This window comes from Panthera leo, chromosome B1, assembly GCF_018350215.1.
Source record: "Panthera leo isolate Ple1 chromosome B1, P.leo_Ple1_pat1.1, whole genome shotgun sequence".
NCBI lineage: Eukaryota > Metazoa > Chordata > Mammalia > Carnivora > Felidae > Panthera > Panthera leo.
This window is the reverse complement of record NC_056682.1, coordinates 1,740,976-1,767,399: the sequence shown is the minus strand read 5'-3', so window position 1 is coordinate 1,767,399 and position 26,424 is coordinate 1,740,976. Positions and strand designations below refer to the sequence as shown.

General features: G+C 54.8%; 1 protein-coding gene across 10 annotated transcripts in view; it reads right to left on the bottom strand.

Annotated features, from left to right (window-relative positions):
• ARHGEF10 (Rho guanine nucleotide exchange factor 10) overlaps positions 1–26,424 on the bottom strand; it is a 105,233-nt gene that overhangs the window by 27,158 nt on the left and 51,651 nt on the right. For 7 of the 10 annotated variants that reach the window (XM_042934148.1, XM_042934149.1, XM_042934150.1 and 4 more), the window contains 11 exons: positions 23,940–24,046; positions 20,014–20,091; positions 19,603–19,782; positions 17,838–17,954; positions 15,828–15,920; positions 12,434–12,604; positions 10,665–10,810; positions 6,386–6,558; positions 1,465–1,580; positions 951–1,078; positions 689–789 (listed from right to left, as the gene is read on the bottom strand). In XM_042934148.1, the coding sequence (XP_042790082.1) occupies positions 689–789; positions 951–1,078; positions 1,465–1,580; positions 6,386–6,558; positions 10,665–10,810; positions 12,434–12,604; positions 15,828–15,920; positions 17,838–17,954; positions 19,603–19,782; positions 20,014–20,091; positions 23,940–24,046 (1,410 nt within the window). The remainder of the gene's footprint in view (positions 1–688; positions 790–950; positions 1,079–1,464; positions 1,581–6,385; positions 6,559–10,664; positions 10,811–12,433; positions 12,605–15,827; positions 15,921–17,837; positions 17,955–19,602; positions 19,783–20,013; positions 20,092–23,939; positions 24,047–26,424) is intronic. The other 3 variants (XM_042934143.1, XM_042934145.1, XM_042934151.1) reach the window with 2 other exon arrangements.

Genomic DNA, 26,424 nt, shown 5'->3' with positions numbered 1-26,424 from the left:
AACTACAGGACTTCCTTTTCCTGCTGCAGGATCGTTGAGTGACTACTCGGTGCCACCCTATACTTTCTCCCAGGTTGGGGAGGGGGAACCACGGCTAGACCCAGACCCGACTCCCGACTCCCGGGCCACAGACTCACGGGCCTTTATTGCGAGTGCTGGCAGTCTCAGCTGATGTCAATGTTTTGTTACAATAAAAGGGACGGCTTACTTTTTTCTAGGATCCCTAAATTATAACATAGAGGTCTTAAAAAATCACTCATCCTGGAGCCAATTTTTCCCGTTTAAAAACATTCTTTCAGGGACACCTGTGTGGCTCGGTCGGTTAAGCGCCTGACTTCAACTCAGGTCATGATCTCACGGTTCTGTTCGTGAGTTCGAGCCCCATGTCAGGCTCTGTGCTGACAGCTCAGAGCCTGGAACCCAGTTCAGATTCTGTGTCTCTCTCTCTGCCCCTCTGCCGCTCGTGCTCTGCCTCTCTCTCTCTCTCGAAAGTAGATAAACATTTAAAAAAATAAAAAATAAAAACATTCTTTCAGGTGAATGGATGAATCTATCGTCGAGGTCATTCTCGACCTGGTTTTATCCTCTTAGGCACATATTTCACCATCACGGAGAAAACCAGGGGACCAGCGGACGCAGCCTGGTCGTGCGACCATCCCTCACTTAGCTCCCATGAGCCCAGTCTTACCCAGGGCGAGCTTGGCCATCTTTAAGTTGTTGGTCCAGGACTCTTTGATGGCAGGCGTGAACGTATTGAACACAGCCGTGAAGAACGTGGGCCGCCCGGACCTGCCAGGGACAGAGGAAAGGCATTCGTGTCCCACAGTGTGCCCCATCCGGGACACTGCACCCTGCCTGCCCGGCGCCATCACCAGACCACGAAGGCTGGCGTCACGACAGAGCGGGCTGCCCAGCCGGCCAAGGAGGCCCCTGGCAGGGTCACTACTAACTTGTCCTGCTTCCCGGGAAGCTGTAACTGGAGTCTGCAGCAGTCCGCAGCCCTGATCTCCTCTTCTTTCTTCAAGATGAGCCTTTGTAAACCCGACGTCCAGTCGTGGGCTACTGACTGGTTTAGGTTCTGCCAACGAAACACATATGTGCGTGTTTTACGTGCGTTAACAAGGTGGGGCCGGCGCAAGGAGGACAGCAAGGCGGGACCAGGAAAGTTCAGAGGAGACAGTAACGCTCTGTTGGATTCCAAACACGAACCCCGGGGCTCGGGCCGCGTGCCGGTCTGGCTCAGACATGTCTGAGAGGGAACTGCTACTCAAGGCCACGCGCAGACGGAGGACAGCGACCCTGAAATAGTCCCGCCCCACCCGAAACGGGAGAAATCACGCGGTCGGACTGGTTCTTAAAACCACCGTAATTGTCACGTCTGGTGGGACCCGGAGGCACGGCCACGCTCTGACAAGGACTTACAAGTGACAAAAGAATTCCGAGTCACGCGGCTTCGACCGTTACCTGATAGTTCCCCTTGAGGTTACCGATCAGCTGAGAAATCTGACCGATGACGTTCAGGTCATGTAGGAGGTTCTGCAGATCCTGGTACAGCTGTCCCGGCCCCACGTACACCTGGTCTGCAAAACAAGCAAGCAGCACGCACCTGAAGCGCCGCCTGCACCTACGCTGGCGGGGGGAGAAAGCACTAAAATTAAGATTCCGGTCGACCTAGAATGTTTTTAAAAAGTGGGTACTTTCAAGCACTTGGTGGTTTTTCCTTTTCTAAGTTTTTTTTTTTTTTTTTTTTTTTTTTCCTTTTCTAAGTTTTAACTGTGGAATGATTTCAGACATAAGAAAGATGCACAGAGGTCCCCCGCGTACGCCCTTCGCCCTGCGTCCCGGGACGCCGCGATCTCACGGAGCCACACGGACACAGCACCGCTAAGTAACATGCAGCCTCCCCACTCACGTCATCTCGGTGCGCGGTCCCACACGCACTTAGCTGCTGTGGTCTCCTTAACTCTCCTCCAGTCTAGGCCCGTTCCTTGGGCGTCTGTCTTTCATGACCTCAACTTTGTGACCCGAGCCGGTGAGCTGTTTCACGGAGCATCTCACGCTCTGGCTCTGACGGACGGTTTACCACTCTGGGTGTTCTCTAAGCCTTGTTGATGTCACTGCGGTAAGCGGTGTCTACACACGGCACCGGACGCAAACCAAATTTCCCGTAACCAGGGTCATCCGACACCAGAGTGGGCTCCCCAGTGCGCTGTCTCTAATGTGAACAACAGGAACACAGACAGGACTCTCGTGTCCGGGGGGAGGGGGGAGGGGGACAGCGTCCCTCCAGGGCCCGCCCCCCCTGCTGCCCTGGACTCAGGGCGGCCTGCAGGTCACAGGACGCAGTTCCAAGTATTCTGTCACTTCCCCCCACAGTCACACAGGCAGGATTCGCACACAGAACCACACTCACAGCCCATACTTTGAAGGACGTGCAGTGGTAGCCACACTTCTCTCCCACGTCCACGGAAATATACCGCCTCGCGTCCCCTCGACGGTAACCGGCAACAGGCGGAGCAGGAGCTCCGACCCAGGGACGAGGGGAGGCTCCACTGAGTGAGCAAGAGGTGTCTCTCGGGGCTCATGTTTCCACGGCACCAGCTTCGCGGCGTCAGCCCAGGAGCCAGTGGTCAGAGCTGCCCTCAGAGCTCAGCACGAGGCTGTGCCGGGTTGGGCATCGACACTCAGTAAATGAAATTGAGTACGTATGTTGTTAGCCAAAATTATCTTAAATCACAAACGTACTGTTAGGGAAGAACAGGATGTAAAGTTGACCCATGTGACCACCGGGACGGTTTTTCAGGCGTGGCCCAGAAGAAACCAGGTCTCCTGGTTGGTTCCAGGCTCCACTGACCGTGACTCAGAATCCTTAAGAATTGTGAACAAGGTGCCCTGTGTTTTCACGGTGCACGTGGCCCAGCACATGGGGCGGTGGGGGGGACAGAGATCTGAGGCAGGTTCCGAGCTGTCCGTGCAGAGCCCGCCATGGGGCCCCACGAAAATCAGCAACACTCTGGGCAGGTGCCGGTCCCGCCCGCCCTGTGTGCCCCCGAGGACGGACAAGTACAGCCACGCCGGTGACTTTCACACTCATCTTCAGGGACGGCGACGGGACGGAATCCTACACAGTCGCACGCGCTCCCCCACAACATGCTCAGCCTGCACCCATTTCTCCAGACGTCTGAAGACCTTCTCCTCGGGACGTGTTTGAAGAGGCGACGGTGGGTCTCCTCCAGTGAAGACCCCGGCCCCTCCCCGGCCCCCCCTTAGCACAGTTCCCTGAAAACTGGGGGTGCCCCAGACGTGCCGGTGAACGGACGGAGGCTGTAAGGACCCTGCATGAGGAAAACCCTGGGGTGCCTGGGGGCTGAGTCGGGTAACCTTCTGACTCCCGATCTCAGCTCAGCTCACAACCTCACGGTTCATGAGTTCGAGCCCCGCGGGATTCTCGAACTGCTCGGGATTCTCTCTCTCCCTCTCTGCCCCTCGCCTGCTTGCGCACGTGAGCTCTCTCTGTCTCTCTCAAAATAAATAAATGAACGTTAAAAAAGAAAGAAAGAGAACACCTTGTCTCTGGCGACAGGTAAATTCATTCTCCCGTGAATGCACTCCCAGACAGGCTGCGGCCCCGTGCACATAACCCAGCCGTGGGGGCGGAGGCGGCAACGGGGCCCTGAGGTCGCCAGCTCCGACTCAGTGTCCGTGAAAACTTTTCAGCCACCCCGGAACAAAGCACGGAATTTTGCGAAATAACTTCAAGAGGCCTGTTTTCTGCAACGAAGCGGTGGGGCCGCAGAGGACCCGGCACGCACCCGGGGGCACTGGCCCGCAGCGCAGACGTTAGCGCCAATGGAACGTCACGGGCCGGGGAGGCGGACCCGGCAGCTCTTCTGGGGACGAGGCGTGTGTGCGGCTCCTGGGGCCCACGCACGGCGGCCACGCCGGCAGCTCCTGACAGCGGTTGCTACGCAGTGACGCCCACACTCCATCTCCAGCACTGAATAACACACCGAATTTTCCGGGCTGGCTTTCAGAGCACAGCCATCCCAACAGCAGGAGAGTCATGCGGCTATCCACAGAGCACAGTCGTTCCTACTTCGCGGCTCGAAATAATCGAGGCATGACAAATCAAGAGAATCCGAAGGAACGCAAGCAGTGTGGGCGCATCTGAAGCCGTTCTATAAAAACCCTGAGCCGCTGGGCACAGGCCTGCTGCACCGTGACTCGTGGACGGGCACGGTTCTATCTGCACGAAAACTAAGCCGCTCGCCGGCCGCAGGCTGGTGCGAAGGAGGTCGATACTATCGATCGGCTACACAGAGTGGGTCACTTTCTGGCCCCAACAGCAGACTGTCCCTCATTCCTGATGAGTCTGGACCAGGTGGGATGACCCCTGCTGCAGAACTCGCCAGTGACCACGTTCCCAGCCGGCGCCTCTGGAGCACAGGAGCCCAGACCCCCTGCCCAGAAGCCTGAAATTGCCCCGGAGAAGCCCGACTTGAGTTCGGTCTTCTAACGCACACGGAATCTACACATTTTAATTTGTTAAAAAAAAAAAAATTATCTTTAACCTGGGAGGCATTTAAACCACCAAACACATTTACTCCACACCGGTCTTTTCAGAGCCCAGAGCTAAAATTGCAATCCACCGTGTGGACAGGGAAACCACGGGACTGATGGCCACACAGCAAAGCTGCACCCCTAAACCTGGAACCCAGCAAACAGACGTCCCACAGACGTCCGTGTGTGGGGACCTCCTGAACTGTAGTCTCGGTGCCCACCGGACCCCCAGCTCTGGGCAGTGTCTGTCCACCGGTCACCGCCAAGGTAACGCCCACTGTCCACGTAAGGTGGGTGAGCCGTACTGTAGGAACACCATGATAAAAACGTTAATGCTGAAACAAGTAACACGTCCAACACAGAACTGACACCATTAAATGACTGTGTCAGGAAACCGGGACATCAGGGTGGGCAGTGACCCTGCAAAGTGCCCTTCCCAGGACTCCAGGGCCACAAACACTGCTTCCTGGAGCTTCCTTGAGGCCTTTCCATCTGGAAAGCTGCGTCCAGAAAATTCCCAATCAAACCCTTCCATGGCCACAGTCTGTTAACGATGGGCGATTCCTCCATGGACGGACAAGCACGTTAACTCTTTCTCCTGGAGAAGCTGGTATCACCTGAACATCACCAGCCACCTTCATTCTGCTCTTTGTTGTTCTGAGAAACAGACAGTTTACCAAGTAACCAGCAGTGATTCAGTTTTCCTTCTCTGACCCAATGCTTCGTTCTCCCGGCGTCTGACCGCACATGTAACAGAAGCCACGAGAGCAAGAGGAACACAGGATGAAACATGGGACAAGGGCCGCTAGGCCCCAAAGCAGCGTCTCAGGTCCCCAAGTCCACGCAGCTCCACACTGACCTTAAAGCCCTTCCTTTCAGACGCAACAATCCCTAGGTTGCCTGGGTGGCTCAGTTGGTTGAGCGTCCGACTTCAGCTCAGGTCATGATCTCACAGTTCGTGGGTTCGAGCCCCACGTTGGGCTCTGTGCTGACACCCAGGAGCCTGGAGACGGCTTCAGATTCTGTGTCTCCCTCTCTCTGCCCCTCCCCCACTCATGTTCTCTCTTTCAAAATACATACTTCAAAAGCATTAATGTTTAATATAAAGGCTCATTCCATGCATAAAAAGGCTTACTGAAAGTTCTCATTCATAACTCGGGCAGAGGCCAGCAAGTGAGTGCAACTCAGCCAGGTTTTATTTGGATTAAAAGAGAGAGGGAAGGAGAAAGTCATGAATACTATGCTATTCCAAAATCCACAGTCCAAAGACCACAGTAATATTTAGTAAGAAATATTACACAACTGTTGAAGCATTGCCAAAGTTATCAGGACTCCCTTGGCTCATCTCACCCCGTCAGGCGCACAGCCCAGCACCCCCTCCACGAGGAGCCTGGGGAAGAGACAAAGGGCTTCCCAGGCTGGTCCATGCAGAGCTGAACCTACAACCCAGATCCACACACTCAAGGATGTCCTGTGTGGCAACTCAGTGCACACTCAGGAGACAGGAGCCAGAGCCCTAACTGCTTATGTGGGAAATGCAGAACAGAACAGAAATCAAACCTGGGGAGACTGAATGCACCCATGTGATGGGGCTTCCCCATAAACCCACAGGATGCACACCAGTGGAGACAAGCTCAAAGATGAGGGTTCAGTCTACACTTGTCAGCCAACATAAAACACAGGCGCCAAAGACGACATCATCCAACGGCTTGACCATCTACCTGGGTCCTTGGATTCATGTTGAGGCCACGGAAACAGGGTCTATTAGGTCAGTGCAGATGCCAGCCCCACGACGCACAAGCACGTTAGTAAAAGTGTCACTTACTTGGCTTAGCGTTGGCAACGACCGCCAGGCTCTCAGGTGGGTACACCGGGGGACACCTGTTTTCTCCAGCACCTTCATTATTGCCGTACTCTATTACTTCTACGTGTCCGAGAGGAACACTCCACTTTAACAAATACCTTTGGCTGGTGGACGTCGTGCTGCTGTCCGAGGTGCTGAAACATCGTTATTTCATGGTTAATTACGAGCGCAAGTCTTGATACTTTTTATATCCCTTAGTCAGGTGAGTAACATCCACCTATTGAAACATCCTGCTCATGACCTTCTTACCAACAGTTACCACTTGGTTCCATAATGAGGCCTCCCCTTAGATGAGAGGGTAGGAATTCTTCACTGTCTAATCCAGGAAAACGGGAGAACACGAATGCTGATCTCCCAGAGAGCTCTCAGTTTCCCACAAGAGCTTAGAGGGAATGAACTGGAAGACCCCTGATGACTCTTTGAGCAAAGATGCTCGTGGATTCTGGCAAATACTGTTAACAGGGAAACTCTCCTATGTGGACAGAGATATTCTCTGGTCATTTCATTTGAATAAACCTTAAAGTTCCTCGTACTGTTTGTTGTGGCATAAGCATTTTAATAAGATTGAATCATGTCATCATACTCCATGTTTAAAATACTTATTGACTGTGGGGGCAGCTGGGTGGCTCAGTTAGTTGAGCATCCGACTTTGGCCCAGGTCATGATCTTGTGGTTCAGCCTGGAGCTGATTCTGTGTCTTCAGATTCTGTGTCTCCCCCTCTCTCTGCCCCTCCCCTGCTTGTGCTCTGTGTGTCTCTTTCTCTCAAAAGTAAACAAATATTAAAAATATTTTTTACTTATTGGCTGTGTAGAATTTACACAAAAAAAATCCCATGACCTACATAGACTATTTTCTTCTTTAACGATAAAATGAAGCACGCAGAGAAACATACCAAGCATACTGGTTCAGGTAGGTGGAAAATGCCAGAGCAGATACCTGTGTGACCACCCCCCAGTCCAGGCTATAGGGCTGCCAGCACCCTGAGGCCCTCCAGGTGACCAGGAAAACCCCACCCCTCTGAAGCAATCAATGTTCTTACTCCTACTGATAATCAATTTGCTTTCTTTGAGATTTTTTTTTCCAATCAAAATGTATTTGGGAATAACCAAAATGTCAGACAGCATGCTTTAAACTGAAATCCTTGACCTGATAGGAGTCAGCTGGGACCAAAGCTCCTGGACCTCTCTCTGCTATGAAAGGGTTTGCTTTTCAGCTTGTAGCCCACATGGGAAGGGGGAGAAGGCAAAGTTCAGACGCTGCTAGGAAATGAAAGACTGAGTTCTATGAATTAGATGTGCTTTATATTTAAAAATGAAGAGGTTTGTGAACTTGACCTCAAATTTCTACCCATCCTATTTGAATCAAAAATCTTTGCTTCTGCAGAGGTTTGGGATCTCGATGTTCTGAGGTTATCAGGGGGTCTCCTGGGGCTATTTTAACATCTCAGCCAGAGCAAAGTGGGTCCTCCCTTCACCACTTTCCAGGAGAGTCGCTGATAACACATCAGGGGGAACTGAACTGTTCCTCTTTACTCACTTTGTAAAAAGGTGTCAAAACTCGGGATCTATGCCACAGCCTGGGCATTATTTTAAAAAATAGACCTGGCAGCTAACACAGCTACATCCATTTTTAAGGATTCATTCGTTTCTTATTCGGCTTGAAATTTTTAAAATTACATACAAATTTCAAAAGAACCAAATGGACGCGGCTCCTTTGGTGGATCACGCACCTGGGCTGCCCACGAGATGCATGATGCCACGTGCAGGGAGGGTGGCCCTCCCACTACATTCAGACAAAGGTTGCTTACGAACAGCAAATACGTTGGGCAAGAAACACCCACACCTGCTCTGTGCTGAGCTGTCTACAAAGTCATCTCACTGTGTGACCTCATCTTTCACGGCAGCACCTCCCGGGCAGGCAGGGGGCGTCTGGGGCAGCCTCGCCCAGAGCCAGTGTGGGGAAAAGGCACTGGCTTCACCTGGGAATGGGGGGTGGGGGTGCTTCCTGGGCAGTTAAGCCTGGGAGCCATGCTGCTAACCACGTGCCATTAACTTCCGTGTTGCAGGAAGCAGCACACGGGCTGGGAAGCCAAGAGCAGAAAGGTCTTGCTGGGGAGACACACCCCGCAAGCCTCCCCGGGCATCCAGACTCGGGACACACCTCACAACGCACGGACGCCACTGGCTGCTCCTTTCTACATGTGGACGAAGGCAGGGACCAGACCACACCAAACGTGGCTGCTTCCAGAGGTCAAAGTGTGGCCACGGCAAATTGAACGATAAAGGCTGAGCCACTGACAGGGACCAAACAAACAGGATTCTTGCCAAAGGGGGTGGTCGTTTAAAATTGGTAGATTTCCCAGGGGTGCCTGGGCGGCTTGGTCAGTTAAGCCCCCGACTCTTGGTTTCGGCTCAGGTCACGATCTCACGGTTTCGTGAGTTCAAGCCCCACATCAGCTCTGTGCTGGCAGCACAGAGCCTGCTTGGGATTCTCTCTCTCTCTCTCTCTCTCTCTCTCTCTCTCTCTGCCCCTCCCCCACTCATACGGTCTCTGTCTCTCTCAAAATAAATAAACTTTAAAAGAAATAATAATCAATATAAAATAAAATTGGTAGATTTTCCAGCCTTCTCTCGTAGCTGCCTCAGATCAAGTGTGGCCAAGGAGGAGCCCTAACAGAGGTGATGGTTACTGGGCAGGACCGTGCCAGGCGCTGAGCTGGAAGTCTGACGATGGTCCTGGGCTGGACCCTCACAGAGGTCCCAGGGGTGGCTGGCTTCCCCACCATATGAGCACGGGTGTGAGGCTCAGCGAGATGGGGTGGTTCCCAATGTCCTGAGAAGGCCGGGCTGGGACGGGGCTGGAACCCAGGCTGTGCAGCGTAAGCCCATAGAGACTCTCCCACCCGGCTGCCCGCTGGGGCCCCACTCAGCCTGTGCTGGGGAGGACCTAATGCCTGGCTTCCGCTGGGAGGGGAAGGCCTCACTGTCTCCCTGGCCAGTCTCCACGCTGTAAACACACACGGTGGGCGATTTCAAGCAGGCAGTGGTTTGGAAACCGTCTCCCAAGCTCCTGAGCGTGAACAGCAATCCTTCTCAAGCCATGACGAGCTGGCTCAGGATGTCAGCGTGTGTGACTTTATAAAGCACCCACAGCATTCAATTCAAAACATGCCATTTTACCTCAGTTCCCTTACAATCCACCTCTTCGTGTAACTTCTCAGATTCAACCAGCTACAATATTCTAGGTGTTGGGAGGTTTTTTTGTAATCTTTATTTATTTTTGAGAGAAAGAGAGAGCGAGCGAGCGCGGGGGAGGGGCAGAGAGAGAGCGACACACACAGAATCTGAAGCAGGCTCCAGGCTCTGAGCTGTCAGCAGAGCCCGACACAGGGCTCGAACTCTCAAGCGGTGAAATCATGACCTGAGCCGAAGTTGGATACTTAACCGACTGAGCCCCCAGGCACCCTGGGAAGCAGTTCTAACAATAAACAAATTTAAGTGTAGGAAATGCTGAAGCACTATACCCTCGTTTCTTCGGTTTCACAGTGAACATAAATGCCTCCAATATAATTACATAAGACGCACTCATCAAAAATGTATTCACAGAGAGGCAGCTAAGGAGAAAAATCTGAGTGAGCAATGATCACAACAAGACTGCAGAATGATTTAGGAGGCAAATAAAAGAAACTCAATGTAGCTTCTGGTTCCAACACTGGCCTTACGTTTAAAGAGAAATAGGCCAAACATCCCTAATCTCCTCCAGCAGTGACCTGGCGACTTAACAATGGACCCCTGTATTATTTTTTTAATTTTTCAAGTGTTTATTCATGCTTTTTAAGAGAGTGACAGAGTGTGAGCAGGGGAGGGGCAGAGAGAGAGAGAAGGAGACAGAATCCAAGGCAGGCTCCAGGCTGTGAGCTGTCAGCACAGAGCCTGACACGGGGCTTGAACCCATTGTCCCTGAGACCATAACCTGAGCTGACATCGGACGCTTAACGAGCTGAGCCCCCTGGGCACCCCAACACTGCACCCATTTAGCCCTCAGCTTGTTGGGGACCCGACTCTCCGCAAACCCTCGGCTTGATTGGGACCTGGCTCCCCGCAATCCCAGGAGAGGGACGAAGACGTGCACACAGACCAGCGCAGCACGGACGGGAGCGATCATGGAGTCACCCGCTCAGCCGGGACGCACCCCGCACGCGAGCGTGAAGATACCCTGGTGGCCGCGGCGGACGCTCACCGTGTGCTGACCGTGGCACACACCAACACGTCACTCAGCATGAAGATCCGACGCTCCTTGGTTTTCATGATCTCCCCTCTGTCGTTGTACACGGTTTCGATCATATCGTCAGACCGCACGAGGTACCGATTCCCACTGCTGAGAAGCTGAACATTCAAGGTCATGCTCGACACGGTTCCCACAATCAAGTTCATCAAAAGAAGAAAACAGGTGAGCAAAAGTCTTGCAAGATACAGGCATATAGAGTGTCAACGTTTACAGATTTTTCTCACGGAGAGTCCATGTAATTTCAAGGCAAGCACGCTTCATATGTATGCTATTAAGAATCCAGAAAGTGGCTTTTTTTTTAAGCTAAATAGTTGTATGGCCAGCGTCTGCAGTTATCCTGAACAGCGAGAGGAGACTAACCCTGTCCTCGTAAACACAATGCCTCCGGCAAGGAGGGCTCATTGGTTTCCACCCGGCGCTCATCATATTCCCTTCTCCTTAGATGACGTGCCCGAGTGCCTGCTCCATTCCTCACACACCGCCGTCCACACCTGGCCACCACTCTGTTCTTTACAACACCGCACAGCCGAGAGTACTTACGAGTGCAATGCTACTTGGTCTTACTCTTCCCAGGGTAACAATTATGGAAACATCTTTGCTTCTTGTGATTCCCCACATTTTATTTCATTGAGCCAAACACGACACCCTTGGTCTTCGGAGACATGCTTTGTATTAATTAGTAAACTGAAGTAAGTCACACAGAAGTCGGACTTCTTGCAACAATTCAGCCCAAAAGGACATCTGGAACCCTCAGCCCAGATGATCAGTAGCGTGTCTGGATTGTAAATCTGCAGCGGCCGAGCTCACCGCCTACCTATTCTTGACGTGCTCACAGGGTAACGGGGCTGTGAGCACAGGTACGGAATCGGTAGTGAGCGACACGGCTCTGCCTCCTCGTCCGCCTGGGCCCACTCTGTGCCGCACAGGTTTGCAAACGCTATGACCACAAGCGGGCATGACTCTCAACCACGCAAACTGTCATTTAATGCAATTTTTGGCTCATAGAAATTCCCATACAAATCACTTAGAAAATCAGGAAAACGCGTTCCTTAAAACGTAATACAGTAAAGTTCTCGTAGTTAAACTACTGAGTGTCACTTTGTGCTCAGAAATTACCCCTAATGACAAAAACAAAAGGTGACATTAGCAACGATACATATGATAGATAACTATCTATCTATCTATCTATTGACAGCTCCTGTCAATAACTTCTTCTGGGGGCCAGAGCCATGCATAGCTATGGAAAAGCCCACCTAAAACCAGCTTAGTGTCGCAGGAAAAGGAGTTGTGAACGTAAAGAGGAAACAGAGCTCTGCCCAGGAGCTGCTTTCCTGCCATATTTTGGCCCGTTTCCATGATGAACACAGCTTAGGACACACACAGAAGGGTGCAGGTGAGAACGTAAGCAACACTTCCTGATTTTATCGTGACCATCCAAAAGGAAATACTGCATTCTGGCAACAGATTCAGCTACAAGAGCTGATGAAAACCGCCATGGCGGTCCCGGACCCGTCTGCGGGTCTAATGACCGTGGGAGCCCCTTCCCCGAGAAAATGTGCCACGACCCGCCTGACGCTCCCCACCGGCTTCCAGACCAGGGCTCTGGGCCACGGCGTCACTGCAAAGCGTCCACGAGATTAGTAGCAAGCAGGTGACATACGGATGGCTCATTAGTACAAAGCAAACCGAACACCAGCCCAGACCGGGACGCCTCGGGCAACCTTGTTCAGGTATCGCTCGTTTATGGCTTTGGCCACGTGCTTGATCTCACAGCGCTGGTCAGCGTCCCTCTTCCTCTCGTTGAGCTTCTCCGCCAACGTCTCCAGCTCCGTCAGCGCCATCTGAAGGGGCAGCCGGTCAGGGTGCCCTTTGGACGTGTTCTTCAGCATGTCCTTGGGGAGAAGAAACACGGTGAACAGGGGGCACGTGCTTGCTGGTGCGGAGGCGCAGACGGCTGCACAGGCATGCGTCCGGCCAACACCCACGTGGCGCACGAACCGGCAGCGCTCGGGCTACTTGTGGGGAGGAATAGAATGAGCACGGCGGCCAGGATGGTAAGCTAGCTGACTCACGGTTTGGCTGAACACCAGAGCGGCTCCTTGTGCAAAAACAAACTCACTCAGTGGCTTTGCTGATGGAGGAAGCCAGCGTTTTCCAATAACAGGCACCATAATCACAGGCACACCACATCTCGGAAACGTCCCGTGCCCGGCAGCGGTGTTCAAGGCCAGGCCTAGACCATTTCCCTCTGGCGGAGCCGGACCAAGGGAGCCCGGCCCCACGCACGGCTCCAGCTGCTGTGTTTCAACAGGTCCGTTCCCGAACGCCAAGTGGGCACGGCTGCTGGGGCGCCTCGGGCCGCAGCCCCGGCTTCCCCGCACACGGCAGGGCCTCGCCCCACCCCGGGCGCCCCACCTCTGCCAGAAACCTCTGTCCGCGCCTGCAGGGCCACGAAGGGACGAGCAGGCTGCAGGAAGGATGTGCGGCAGGGAGTGACGTGGTCACCAACAGAATGACGTCACGTGGGTCAAACACGGGGGACGCTCTCAAGAGTGACATCTAAGTGACAGTCCTGACGTCGCCACCTCGATTCCACACAGGCCCTTCCACGTTCCAGCTGCCACAGACGACGTGCTGACCTCTGCTGGGGGAGGCAGATGCGTGCGGACGCGCCCCCCTCGGGCCAGCCTGGCTCTCCGCTCAGCCTCCCCATGCTAACACCTGCTTAACCCGAGCTCGAACTCAATGGCACCCTCGTCTGCTAAACCTGCTTTTCGTTTTCTATCGGGAAAAAAACAAAGCACCGCACAAATGATGAAATACTTCTGGTCTGAACGAACACTGTATGCTGAGCTGCGATACATCTGCGCCCCCGTGAGTCACATCAAATCCTGGCAAGGAAAGTTGACAGTCTCACGATGGGTTCTGGCTCCACCGTCACCTGCTGGCAGCATCTACCTGCTATCTGAGCGCCATCAGGACAAGCAGCAGGGAGGACCCGCCAGATGCCGGGACAGAACCACGTGAGGGAAGAGGGGAGTCCGTCGTTCTCTCCGGACTGTTACTTATTTGCGGACAACGCAGGACAGGAGACAGGAGCGGGATACAGGGAGACGAATTCCAGGAGGACCACGTGTCGGAACCCGCAGGCCCAGGAGAGTGGGGAAGGTTCAGGGAAGGCTGCGGGGTCCTGGCGCCACAGGGGCCTGGGCACAGGAGAGCCAGGGATCAGCACACAGACAAGGAGGGCAGGGTGCTGACGGGTCACAGGAGGGGAAGGAAGCACGCCAGTCACCAGGCCGTCCCTCCCCGCGCACTGACAGTTCAGGAGGGAGGGAGGGCACTGTCCTCCAGCTCCTGGGAGCTGGGTCTCCGGGCGCCCCCACGCAGCCCTCTCAGGTGCACAAACTTCACCCCGTCCGGCTCCTGCTGTGCATCTTCCTAAGTAACCCGGACCCTCCCTGAGCCACCCCAGAGTGAACCCTGAGGGACAGAGGGCGGGCCACCAGGGAGCCCGCTCACACGTCTGGAGACATCTCGGGTGAGTCTCCCGGGTGCCCAGGTAGGACGGGGAGGGGTGGGGGAGGAACACCACAGCCCCAGGAAACAAGGGCGGGGGGGACAGCAACACGCCTCCTTTTGTTAAGGGCACTGCTCTTAGACAAAAATCAGAGAAACGTCACCCAGGACCATGTCCTTGCTCTCAAGCAGTACGAGGCTCAGAGCTTGTCCCAAGATGCTTTTGTTCTGTTGCCCACGGCCTTCTCACCCTTCTGGAAAAATTGATTTTGGTAAAACCCTGGGCCAAAGGTTTGCCGTCGTTTATTAACGGCTAACCAAAAGCCGACAAGCCAGACTGCAGACTACGTCCGACTTTAATTAACTAAGGACAAAACGCTACTCACGAGCGAGGTGTGATGACCCGACAGTACCTCGGCGCACGCGGTAAACGCGGGCGACCGGCGATCACTTAGCAGCACGTCACTAAGCGCGGTCTGCCCAAGCACTCGAACATACACCGCACGGGTTACAAGTGCTTCCGTCTTTGCTCTTGGCGCCTGGGTCGTGACCTACCGACCGCCAGCACCTGTGGCCCGGGAGGCTGGTCCCCGTCTAGCTAAACAAGGAGCTAACTGGTTTCTGGATGTGACACCTTTCTTCCTCACCACCCTCTGCCACCCTCTGCGGTGGACGGACGCAGGCCTGGAGCCTCACGTTCGGAGAGCCTGGCAAATACTTGTCGACTGGAGGAATAAAACGCGTTTCCCGGATATTCTGATCTCGGGGCAATCAGCGGGCTTTTGTTATTAACATTCTGACCCAGGCGTTTGGAAACCAGACACCTGATCTAACACTTCTGTGTGACTGGACACGCGCCGGGAAACACAAGTGGAAAAGGGAGAAAGACGAGAGTAACCACAGAAGCAGCCGATGTTCACGTTTCACGTCTGTACCTTTTTCTTCCTATTTTCACGACTCCTCTGCGTAAAAGGAGTCGGTAAGACGGGCAAAGCCGCCCGACGTCCTCGGGAGGGCAAGCTGAGGGATCTAAGAGACCCAACGCCGCAGGGGCCAGCAGGACCGTCCTCAGAAATGCCATTTTCAGGCAGTTCCGGGAGGTGGGTGCAGAGCGCCCCCGGTCGCGGGGTCACGGGCTTTGGAGTGGACAAGGGGTACACACGGACAGTGCGTCACACGGGAGCGGGCCGGGCTTCCCGGGACGGTATTTCGTACCCCCGTTCAGAACCAGTCCTGTCAGAAACAACACATGTACTAGTCTGAATAGCGTTAGTCTGAACAAACACGGGGTCCGCTGGGAAACCTCTTCTCCGGGGAACCTCCCGCTCCCTGGACCGTCTGTGCACCAAGCTCACGGCCGGCACGGTCGGTCTGAGTCTCCACTCAGTCTCCTGAGCCTGCGCCCGCCCCCAGGGCACAGAGGATGGGACGTTTTCCCCGCAACCCTGGACCCGACCCTGACTTGGCAGAGGGAGCGGGTTCCTCTCCGCCCCGGGGAGTCCGGCCACCTCCACCCGTGCACGAGAGCGCGGGTGGGGCCCGGGGCCGTGTCCACGCTCGCTCGGGGTCCCTGCCCACGACCCCGCGTGCCCTCACCTGCAGCAGGAGGATGAACTGCGGGAACCTCTGTATGGGCTTCATCATCAGGCTGTAGAGTGTGATGCGGTCGGGGCTGCTTTCCTGGCACTGCTGTGAGGAGAGGCCTCGATGACCCGAGCTGCTCCCGACACCGGGGCCGCCCTCCCGCCCGACACAGACGCCTCGGCAGGGCGCACGCCCCGACCTCACGACCCCCCAACGCCTCGCACGCCAGCACAGGCGAGCCCCTGTGCTTTAGGTCTGAGCCGGCCGGGGCTGGATTCCCGGCTGAAATCTCCCGTTGTGTCATCCGCTGCTTTCAGGGCCACCTCTGGGGGCGCCTGGGGGGCTCAGTCGGTTAAGCTCAGGTCATGATCCCACTGTTTTGTGAGTTCGAGCCCTGCATCTTTGCTGAGCATACAGCCTGCTTGGGATCCTCTCTCTCTCTTCCTGCCCCTCCCCCTCCAAAATAAATAAACTTTAAAAGAAATAAAAAAAAAAAAAAAAAAAGAGCCACCTCTGATGCCAGGCAGCGTTTATCGTTTACCAATTCATTTAATCCTCTAAGTGCTGAGTTAGTTTCTGGGACCCTACAATCACCGGAAAAGTGCACTTACAAAAAAAGAAGAAAAGAAAACCACAGAATCCCAAACGGGAGTCGTGAGGACCCTTAACGGTAGCCCGCCACGGGCGCTGGAGCGAGATCTCCATGGTGGCCATGGACCCTCCTGCATTCGGGCCCAACCTCCAAACTCCCTACTTCAGGCTCCAGGTGTGAGGGTCTCAGGGGTGGGGGTGTCCCTGGGTCTGTCCTGTCTGAGCTGCCCCAGCTGAGTGAGGGCCGCCTGGTCCCTCGACCCGCCTCTCAGCCTGGGACGGACACCCCACCAGGCTGGACCGTTGGCAAACCGGGGTGGGGTATCCAGCTCTCTCCAGCTGAGGGAGTTGTGCAGTCTGATGGCAGAGGGAGGGCTCAGCCCCCTTCCCCAACACCGGTTCCCGGGCTGGACCAGGAGGTCACGGGACAGTGGGAGCCGTGGCCAGCTCCCCTGCTGACATCTCAGATATGGTCCCCAAGACAGTTCGGCCTCCTATAAGGAAGGAACTGTCTGAATGGCCTGTATTTTCTTCCCCAGGAGAAGAAACGCCGTGGTATAGAAAGACCACCGGGCACCGAGGCCACCGAGGCCACCAAGGCTGGGGGCTGATTTAATCCCTCGGCAAGCCTTGACTGGAGGAGGAGGGGAATAACGCAGCCTTGATCACGCTGTGGTCAGCGAAAATAGTTTCGTGTTCGCTCACTGCCGGACAGCCTGAGCTTCGAGAATACGGTTCAAGTAACAGGACCAAACTCTGGCTGGCTCCAGTGTTACAACGGGAACTGGAGCCTCGTGCAACTGAGGTCTGGGCTCGGTGGCTGGCCGCCGTGAGCGTCTGCAGGGATCCCGTCGGTTCTATGCGCGGCAGCCCCGTGGCCGTGACCTAAATATCCCGGGTCAACGTCCCCCAGCAGGAACCCCACGACGTCCAAGTCAGACAAGCCTGGGGAGGGTAGCCCTCTCCACCTGACATCAGAGCCCCACTGGGGGCCACATCCTTGCGGGTCAGCTCACTGCTCTGACTCGAAGGGGGCCAGAGAGCTCCACCCAGATCCCGAATGTTCGGTCTGCTGCTCCTGATACTATGCTCAAGGACAGGAAGCCAATGGCAGATCCTTGGGGGCCCGACCCTCACATTCTGTCCATCCACGTCTACGCACGTCCGAGGACCCGACCCTCGCTTTCTGTCTATTCACATCCACACAAGTCCGAGGATGTGCAAATCAAGGTTGTTTTCAAAGAGCCAAGCCACTGCTGAAAATTCATCTTTATTTCCAGCGCTGACCCCACACCTTGGCGCCAAAATCTTTGCACAGGACGTTACACGTTTAGAGGCAGGGTTTGGTAAAATCTCATTGTGAAGTGTTTTCGCATGGAACCTGTTATCAAAAGGTGTTAAAACCTAAACGAAAAAGCAGCAAGTTCTTACCTTTAGAAATTCAAGGAAAGCAGGTTTCGTGGCACACGTTTTCTTGAGGATTGCCACGGCTGTGCTGAAATTATTCACATACTCGCTGTAGGCGTCCAGCACCATGGATTTGGAAAACTGAAAGACCAGAGAACATTGGGAAGCGTCAATGATGCACAGAGCCCAGACCCTCCCCTTCCAGGACGGGATAAAAGGTTTGAAACCTGCCCTAAAAGCCACCTCTAGGGCACCACGATGTCTGCGAAGGATGCACTTCATTATGCCTGGGTGTGATTCCTTTTCCGTCTTTAAACAAACTCGTCAGGAACTGTTTGCACAGCTGATCTTACTCTGCTCCCCCTGGTGCCCGTGCAGGCAACCCGTTTCACATCCCCAGCGGGCTGGCTCTCAGGGAATAAGAGTTCCTGACTACAGACATGTGGACATGATCATTTCCGACCCCCTTCTGTAAGCTGCGGCCGATCCTCACTGCGGATTTCCCCTGTGGGAAAGACTGGCACACAGGCCCCAATGTCCCAACGAGCTGGCACTGACTGTCCCCTGGAAATGCTCCGGGGCAAGAAGAAAATCAATCCCCTCCAGCCCTTGTGGCTGAGGTCAGTGTCCTATCCGTCCGTCTGTCCGCCTACTGTCCTGTTTTCCTAGAAACACCAGGAGGCACAACCACCACCCGCTGGTATTCTTCTAAGATCCGGCAAGTTCTCGGGATAAACAGGACTATCCATAGCGGGTATCTGGTGTGACCATCACTTACGGCAAAATGCTTTCACCTAAATTTTATACATATGTATTTATTTTTTTAAAGTTTCTTTCCTTTAAAAAAAAAGTTCCCAAGGTAAATAAATATTTTAAGAAGAGAAATAGAGTAAACGTTTATGCTAAACCCAGAAAATAGCCAGAAAATGCAAGAACAAAGTAAATATCCACGGTTGCTTTGTTTTGTTTTTCGTAAAGGTCCCCGAAAGGGATCCTACAAGTATCTCAGGAAGAGCTCTTGTTTCTGTGTTCAAGGCATCCTGTAATTTATATACATCATTAAGGACACACAGTCGTACAGAAAAAAGGAAAAGGTTTCTTCATTGTTACTACAGCGTTCACAGAGCGTTCGAGCACTTGAACCTCCAGCTTTGATGGCATTCTTGTCTTCACGCAGCTAGGGAACCCGTTCTCCTGAGCTACAACCTCCCGCATCCAGAGAGACCGCTCCCTCACGCACGACACACGGCCACAAACGACCGAAGATAAAACCGCTGAGTGAGACCGGAGGCTGGGCTTCCCGGGCAGCGCACGGCTCCCGCTGCCAGGAAAGGCTCATCCTGTGTCAGCGGCCACCCGGCCACCGCATCCGCACCCCACTCCCCGGTCACAGAGGACAAGCTTCAGGGAAACGGGTCGGTATTTCCCCACAGGGCGTTTTCCGCCGCCCCCTGACAGGGACAGGGCTCAGGGCGAGAGCCACCTGATGAGGGCGTGAGCGGGATGAGGCAACAACCCTGTCAACAGAGCCGTGGCGTTGGCCACAGGCCACAGAAAGCACGCGCAAATCGCCTGCTGGTGCACAGTCCGCCCAGACCTCCCCCCGTCCGCCCTTGGCCTCCGTGACCCTTCCCCCTCCTGTGCGCTGGGCAGAGCGCCCTGTCCTCACGGTGGCCTCGAGGGGCCCTGCAGGGCACCAGGGCTCCCCGCCGACACCGACACCCCGTGTGACGCAGCCGCGGCTCCGGAGCCCAGGACAGCGTGGGGCGGCTGGGCCGCCGAGCATTACCGAGGCCACGAAGACGTCCCCGATGGTCTCCACGGAGTCCCACTCGGCCACGCGGCTGGCCAGCGCGATCTGGAACATGCCGTGGCACTGCAGCAGCTCTTTGACCCGGTAGAACACCGTCTTCAGCTTCCTCTCACTCAGGATCTTCGGTTCCATCTCCGACAGTGGCTTCTCGTAGCGCTAAGAAACACACGGGGGGGGCGGCGTGCGCCACACACGGGGGGGGAAAGCCACTCACGACAGCGTTCGCCACGAATCGCCGGACTTCACGTCAACACGCAGACACGGCACTTAGGGTCTTCTGAGGGTTCGGCAAGTTTGATTATGTCATGGCTCACACACACGCACACACACACGTGCAAGAAAGGTGAGTAAAACCTGCGTGTACTGTGTGACACGGTGTTTCGGTACCTCCAGAATCCTCTTGAGAGCGTCCACGTAGTTCTTCTCACTGTCCACAACTGAACCCAGGATGTATCTTCTTACCACCTGTTGGCAATTTGAAAACACGATGGTAACAGAGAAACATACTTGCTCTGTGGCTATGATTTTGAAATGTTTTATTTTTTTAATTAAAAAAAAATGTTTTTAACCTTTATTCATTTTAGAGAGAGACACACACATAGCGTCTCTCTCTAAAGCGGGGGAGGGGCAGAGAGAGAGGGAGACACAGAATCCGAAACAGGCTCCAGGCTCCGAGCTGTCAGCACAGAGCCCGACGCGGGGCTTGAACTCACGGACCTGGAGATCATGACCTGAGCCGAAGTTGGACGCTTAACCAACTGAGCCCCCCCAGGTGTCCCCAATTATGAAATATTTTAAACCGCAAATTATAAAGCGTAAGTACAGCAAGACAAGTGAAATTAGAGCGGTAACAACAAATGCATTCACTTATGCAACAATTATAAGCTAAATTAATTGTACTTGACGTGTCCTACGCTGACTTATGTGACACTTCACGTATAAATTGAGTATAAGAAAGCAGTTCTAGTCTTGACTCAAAGAATGCTATTAGCAACATTTATCTCATAAAATTATTATTCTGAAGTCGGAAAAGAAGAAGCTTTTGAAAGATAGAAGAATAGATTTTTCTTTTTGGCCAAGAGCTTCTGACCAAAGACGCACCCACGAGGCGGAGTGCACAGTGGGTGAAGTAACCCTCCACAGTCTGGGACGAGCCACTTCAGACAAGGACGTCACTGTTGTCACTACACAGGTACATACACGGACAAACGTCTGGCCGCACGATTCCTGGTAATGGCCAATGTTGATGCCTGGCCCTTGCATCAAGCCTACACATATTCTGGCAAGTTATTTTCTCCAATAAACGGAAAAGAGAGCACCAAATTTCAGGAAGGCTGCCTCTCGACCACACACACCCGCAACAGTGGGGGGAACCACCAGCAGGGAGTCAACACTCACCGCAGGAACCACACCGCCACCCAGTGGGTGGACACGGCACCTGCCACAGGAGAAAGCCCTCAGTCCAGAACATTCCAGGGCCTCCAAGTCTTCCAAAACATGACTGACGCGGGAACAATTCTCTGCTCCACAAGAAGGACCGTTCAATTCACAAAATTAAGACGCAGATCAGTGCTTCCAGAACACGTAGAGAATAGAGTGATGTACTTCAAGAGCCCAGATGTGTCTGGGATTAAAGCCAGCTCCCACGAGGGCGCCCACCCGCCCAGCCTGGTCGCCCAAATTTCAGATTCCCACACACTTCAAGTCTCCCGAGGCAGAATATTCAGGGTCAAACCCAGGAATTACAGACATTTTTAAAAGTCCAGAGAGGATCCTAATATGTCAGGTCAAAGAATTGGGAGTCGGGCATAAACTTGGAAATACAAAAATAGAATAAAAAATTCCAGCAGGTTTTGTGGCTCCTACAGGTTGGGATGGCCCTTCTAGGAAGTTAAATCTAACGAAGTGAACAGTGTGCCCCACGTGGACACGGGTGGTGAGGCTCCAGGGTCGTCGGGCTCGTCCTGAGGGCCCAGCACTGTGGCTGCGGATGGGGGAGATCCAGGCCCAAGTGGGCGTCTTCACCACGGCCAGGTGGACAGATCAGGAGAAGCGCTGGCCAGGAGGGCGGACAGCACGAGGGCCCAGCTGCTGGGCCCAGGAGACACTCAGTCGGGGGGGCAAGGGGGGGCAGAGCCCCGTCCCCAGGCAGGGCCCCCAGCCCGCGGCATCGATGGCACTTTTCGGGAAACAGCAAGCAACCCATGAAATAAGAGAATTTCTTGTGTTTTTCTTCCCAAACAGGGCGTGAAGAGAATGCTGGATACGTAACATTTTAGTTACGTTACCTCATTTCGATTTGGGGAGAAAACGATGTGATAAAGAACACGAGCACCCCGGTCTGACGTCTCTCGGGACAAGTCCCACGGAGAGCATGCCCGGTCGCCAGAGGGGAAGGGGAGGGGTCCCCGTGAACCACGACCCCAGGGAAAGCTGGGGGGACAGAGAGATCCTGAAGACGAACCCTTCCGTAGCCCCCGTCCCGGTGGCCTGTCCCCTGGTGCTGACCTCACCGTGTCCACGTGCACCGTGCCCACGTCTGCGTCACTGTCCCAGGAAGAAACGTGCACAGACACGGCATCCCTGTCTCAGAGAACGGGCCCGGGTGGTGAGGGGCGAACCTCACAGGACTGCCCAGCGAATCCCAGCGCAGGGGCTGGGGCCAGGCCCACGGGACACCGTCCTGGAGGCCCTTCCTCAGCACAGACCCCCTGTGGCCAGCACACTCGTGGCCAGCACACAGCCTCTACGAGCGCCCGAAACAGACTGGCGGGAGCGTGCATCTAAGACCCTCCCGGCTCAAAACACCTTTCCACTCCTGTCTCCTGACAGACGCTCACAACACCCAGCCTCCACCGCCGAGTCCCGGCCTGGACAGTGACGCCCTACGGCCACCTCCCCCCACCCTGCCCCGCCCGTCCTCTGTCCTCTGCACAGCCGTCCCCCTGTTCCATCACAATGTCCCACCCGTGACTGCCACCTTGCCTGGGAGTGCTCTGCGTCACACGTCCCCGACACCACAGCCTCGGACAGGAGGGTCCAAGGCCCAGTCACCCCGCGGCCCCCCAGGACTAGAGAACACAGGAGCGGGGCAGGAGGGACCCAGGCACAGAGACCCCAGAGGAGCGTCAAGGCTGTTTTCCAACCATCAAGCCCCTTTCTCATACTTCTCTCAGTCTCGTGAGGCTGGAGAACGGGGGACACGGGCACACGGGGCTACGGCAGAAAGGGCCCAGCCGCACCCCACGGGGTCACGGCCACATCCCCCCGGGAGCACCACACAGCAGAGGATTTACGGCTAATCTAACTGACTTAGATTGGAGGAGTTTAGGTTTGGGGATCAGAGATGTGGCTGGAATGTCGGGCCCTGCCCGCCCATGGCAGGTGCCGCCCCGGCCTCCTCGGAGCCACGGTGTCCTCCCACAGGACGCGTGCGCTCACGGAGGGACGTGCGAGGGTTTCCTGACGTCCAGAGCGCTCGTGGGGGTGCCGCGGGGAGCAGACGCAGTGATGGCTACAGGGCATCTGTCACCTGGTCAAACGCTCTTTCGCTCCTGACATGCTCACAAGTCAACCCCTCGCCCCCGACACGTTTCCTCATCACCGCAGCCCCTGCTGCTTGGCTCCCCCTTCACCTCGAAGCTCGAAGCTTCCCAGTCTGGCCCGACGATGATGAACAGCCCCGGGCCTCCCCCCAGCTCGGCTCCCATTCCCCAGACTCTAACCTTACCACCCGCACCGGCCACGCAGGCCCCTCCGTCCCGGCCTCCGCTCTGCCCCCCGTACGTGTCCACCTGCCCGTGCCCACAACGTGAGTCACACTGCGCACGCACGCAGCGCCCCCCCAAGAGCCCCAAGAGTCCTGAGGCTCGTTTCCTTTCACCCAAAGATAACCGAGAGGACATCACCAAATTTCTCTTCCCTCTGCTGCCTACTTCCAGACATCGAGAGACTGCTTTATGCGCGACAGTAACGGTATCAGTTGTTGGAAATCCGTGTTTTCATCTCTGTCAGAGGCACAGTTGACACAAACGCACACGGTGTCTCTGTCAGGAAGAACGGGTGTAGACGGCGCCCGCACAGAGGGCAGCTCCACACCCTTCTCACGCTTACTCTGGGGTGGGGACTCGAAGTGCTCGAGGACCACAGAGCCCGCGTCCAGGCCACAGCCGCCGACCGGGGCCGCCGAGACCCACTGCTGTGCCCGAGGACACGGAGGGGCCGGGAGCGCGCAGGGGGCAGTCACCGGCCGCGCACGCGTTTGGGCACGTCTCCAGCCAGCACGGCCGTGCCGGCCAACGGCCCCGGCCTACCTGCTGCTGAGACAGACCCTCAGGCATCGGCGTCAGGATGGCCTCCGGGTGCCTGCAGTCCACGTCGATAAATAGATTCTGCTCCTCTTCGAGACAAGATCTGTGATCTGAAAAAATAATGCACTTGTTTGACACTGAGACAGCACGCCCGTAACACTGCAGCGCGGTGAAATATGCCATCGAACCGATGCGTCGGGCAGACACCTCCGTTTCCTGTGTTCTCTTCCCGCCTGGCAATGACTAGGTCAAAATTTTAACAAACCCAAGACGATATCCTCTCCACCAGAGGAACACCGTGTCCGTCAAAGTTTGAAAATTCCAATACCTTGGAAGTTTCGTTTCAAAAGGCAGAGGGGTGTCATTTGAGTACCCAGTCGGTGAAGCAGAAATAAATACCTCAATTTCCTCGCCTATAAAATACGACACCCAGAGTCAGAGAAGGGCAGGTGAAAACAGCTAAGAACCCACAGTCAGTAATCGACGAAAGCTAAGTGGAGACTCCGTGTATTTCTTGACCTTCTGTGTGTCTTTCTCACTGGAAAAACACAGCTTCCGCCAGATCAAAACATTTAGACCAAATCTAAATTTATTTTTAAAAACGCAGCTGTAGCTAAATAAATGAAAGAATCTGGGGTGCCTGGGTGGTTCAGTCTGTTGGGCCTCTGACTTCAGCTCAGGTCATGATCTCACAGCTTGGGAGTTCGAGCCCCGAGTCGGGCCTGCTTCGGATTTTGTGTTTCCCTCTCTTCTGCCTCTCCCCGCCCCCCCACTCACAATCTGTCTCTCTCAAAAATAAATAAGCATTTAAAAAATTTAAAAAAATACATTAAGAAAAAAAGAAAAAAGAATCCACAAAACGGCTGGAAAACAGAAAAGCAAAGGAATTCTTAGGTAATAGGACCCCAGAGATTATCGAATTTAAATATCCCAAACGCTGGCTGCATAGAAAAATTCCTGAGGAGCTTTTAAAAACCTCCCAGTGTCCGCACACCTATGAGGACGGCCAAAATCCAGAGCAGCGACCATGCCACGTGCACCAAGTGCTAGAGAAAACGTGGAGCAGCAGGGACTCACGGCTGGTGGTCGTGCACACTGTGCAGCTAGTGTGGTGCTGTCTCACAAAACGAAACCTGCTCTTTCCCCACAATCCAGCGACGACACGCCTCGACATTTACAAGGAGTGGAGAGCCCGCGTCCACGTATAAGCTGTGACGGACGTTTACGGCACTCTGTTCCCACCTGACCAACCTTGGAGGCGACCACAGCGCCCCCCAGTAGTGACGGATAACTAAACCGGTGCGTCCAGACAGCGCAAGATCATTCGGCGCTAAGAAGAAACGAGCCCTCAAGCCACGAACGGACACGGAGGTCTGTTCTTAACCACGTTACTAAGTGAAAGAAACCAGTCTGAAGAGTCTACACCACGGATGATTCCAACTCTGACCTTCTGGGGAAGGCAAAACCGTGGACACAGCAAGGCGAGAGGCCGCCGGGGCTGGGAGGGACGAACGGTGGGGCCCAGGGGGGTTGACGGCAGTGAAGCTCCTCTGTGTGACGATGGATCCCCGTGGTTGTACTTTTGTCCCAACCCACGGAATGGGCCACATCAAGACGTGCAGTGCGGACCCTGGGTGGTGACAACGTGCCCGGGCGGGTGTGTCAGCTGTCTGTGTGACAACGTGACAACGGGGGCAGGGGCGGATCTCCTGCTCAGTTTTGTTGTGAATCTAAAATCGATCTTAAATAATAAAGTCTTACGAAGAAATAGAAACAGAACCTTCTGGTGTCCAGACCCCTCCCCTTGAGTGTCGCTGACTGGTCCCGGGGCGCTGGGCCCGGGCAAGTGCGTGCACATCCAGGCTGAGGAACCGCGAATTCAGCGTTATCTTCCCATGTCACAGCTTAGGACACGAAGGTCGTTGGGCTCAAGGACATGCCTGACGACCTGCTGTGTGACCCCGTGGGCCTCCTCCCTGCCTAGCTTGGGGCTTCAGGCCCGCCCTGCGTGCTGGGTCACTGGCCTGCAGATCCTAGTTCAAGGCCTGGGGTGGGCCAGAGTCGGCGTTTCTGCCCAGCGTCTGGCATCCAGGGCCCCAAATCCCAGGCTCAGCCCCTCTCAGACCCTGCCTCTGCTCTCCAGGGGCAGGTGCACGCCCCCACCCCCCCCCACCGTGAAGGTGTTCCTCCTCGGGGTGCCCAGCATACTGCCAGCACCTCATTGGGGCCGTCCCCTTCCCAAGTAACCCAGTGGGGCTCCAGAAAACCTTTCCTCTGTCTTGTTTCAAGGTGAAGATGTTGTTAGCACTAAAATGTATTAAAAAATCTAGTTTTGACTCCAATGACTTCCCCTTACAGAAGCGTGGCCTCACCGTCCTTTCCAGGCACCGGGATCAGCAAATGCTACACTCACACCGGCACTGGGTTTGCCTCTTAGAACGTCTGTGCAAACAACAAAGTCCCGTTTTTACAAGAACACGTCAGACGC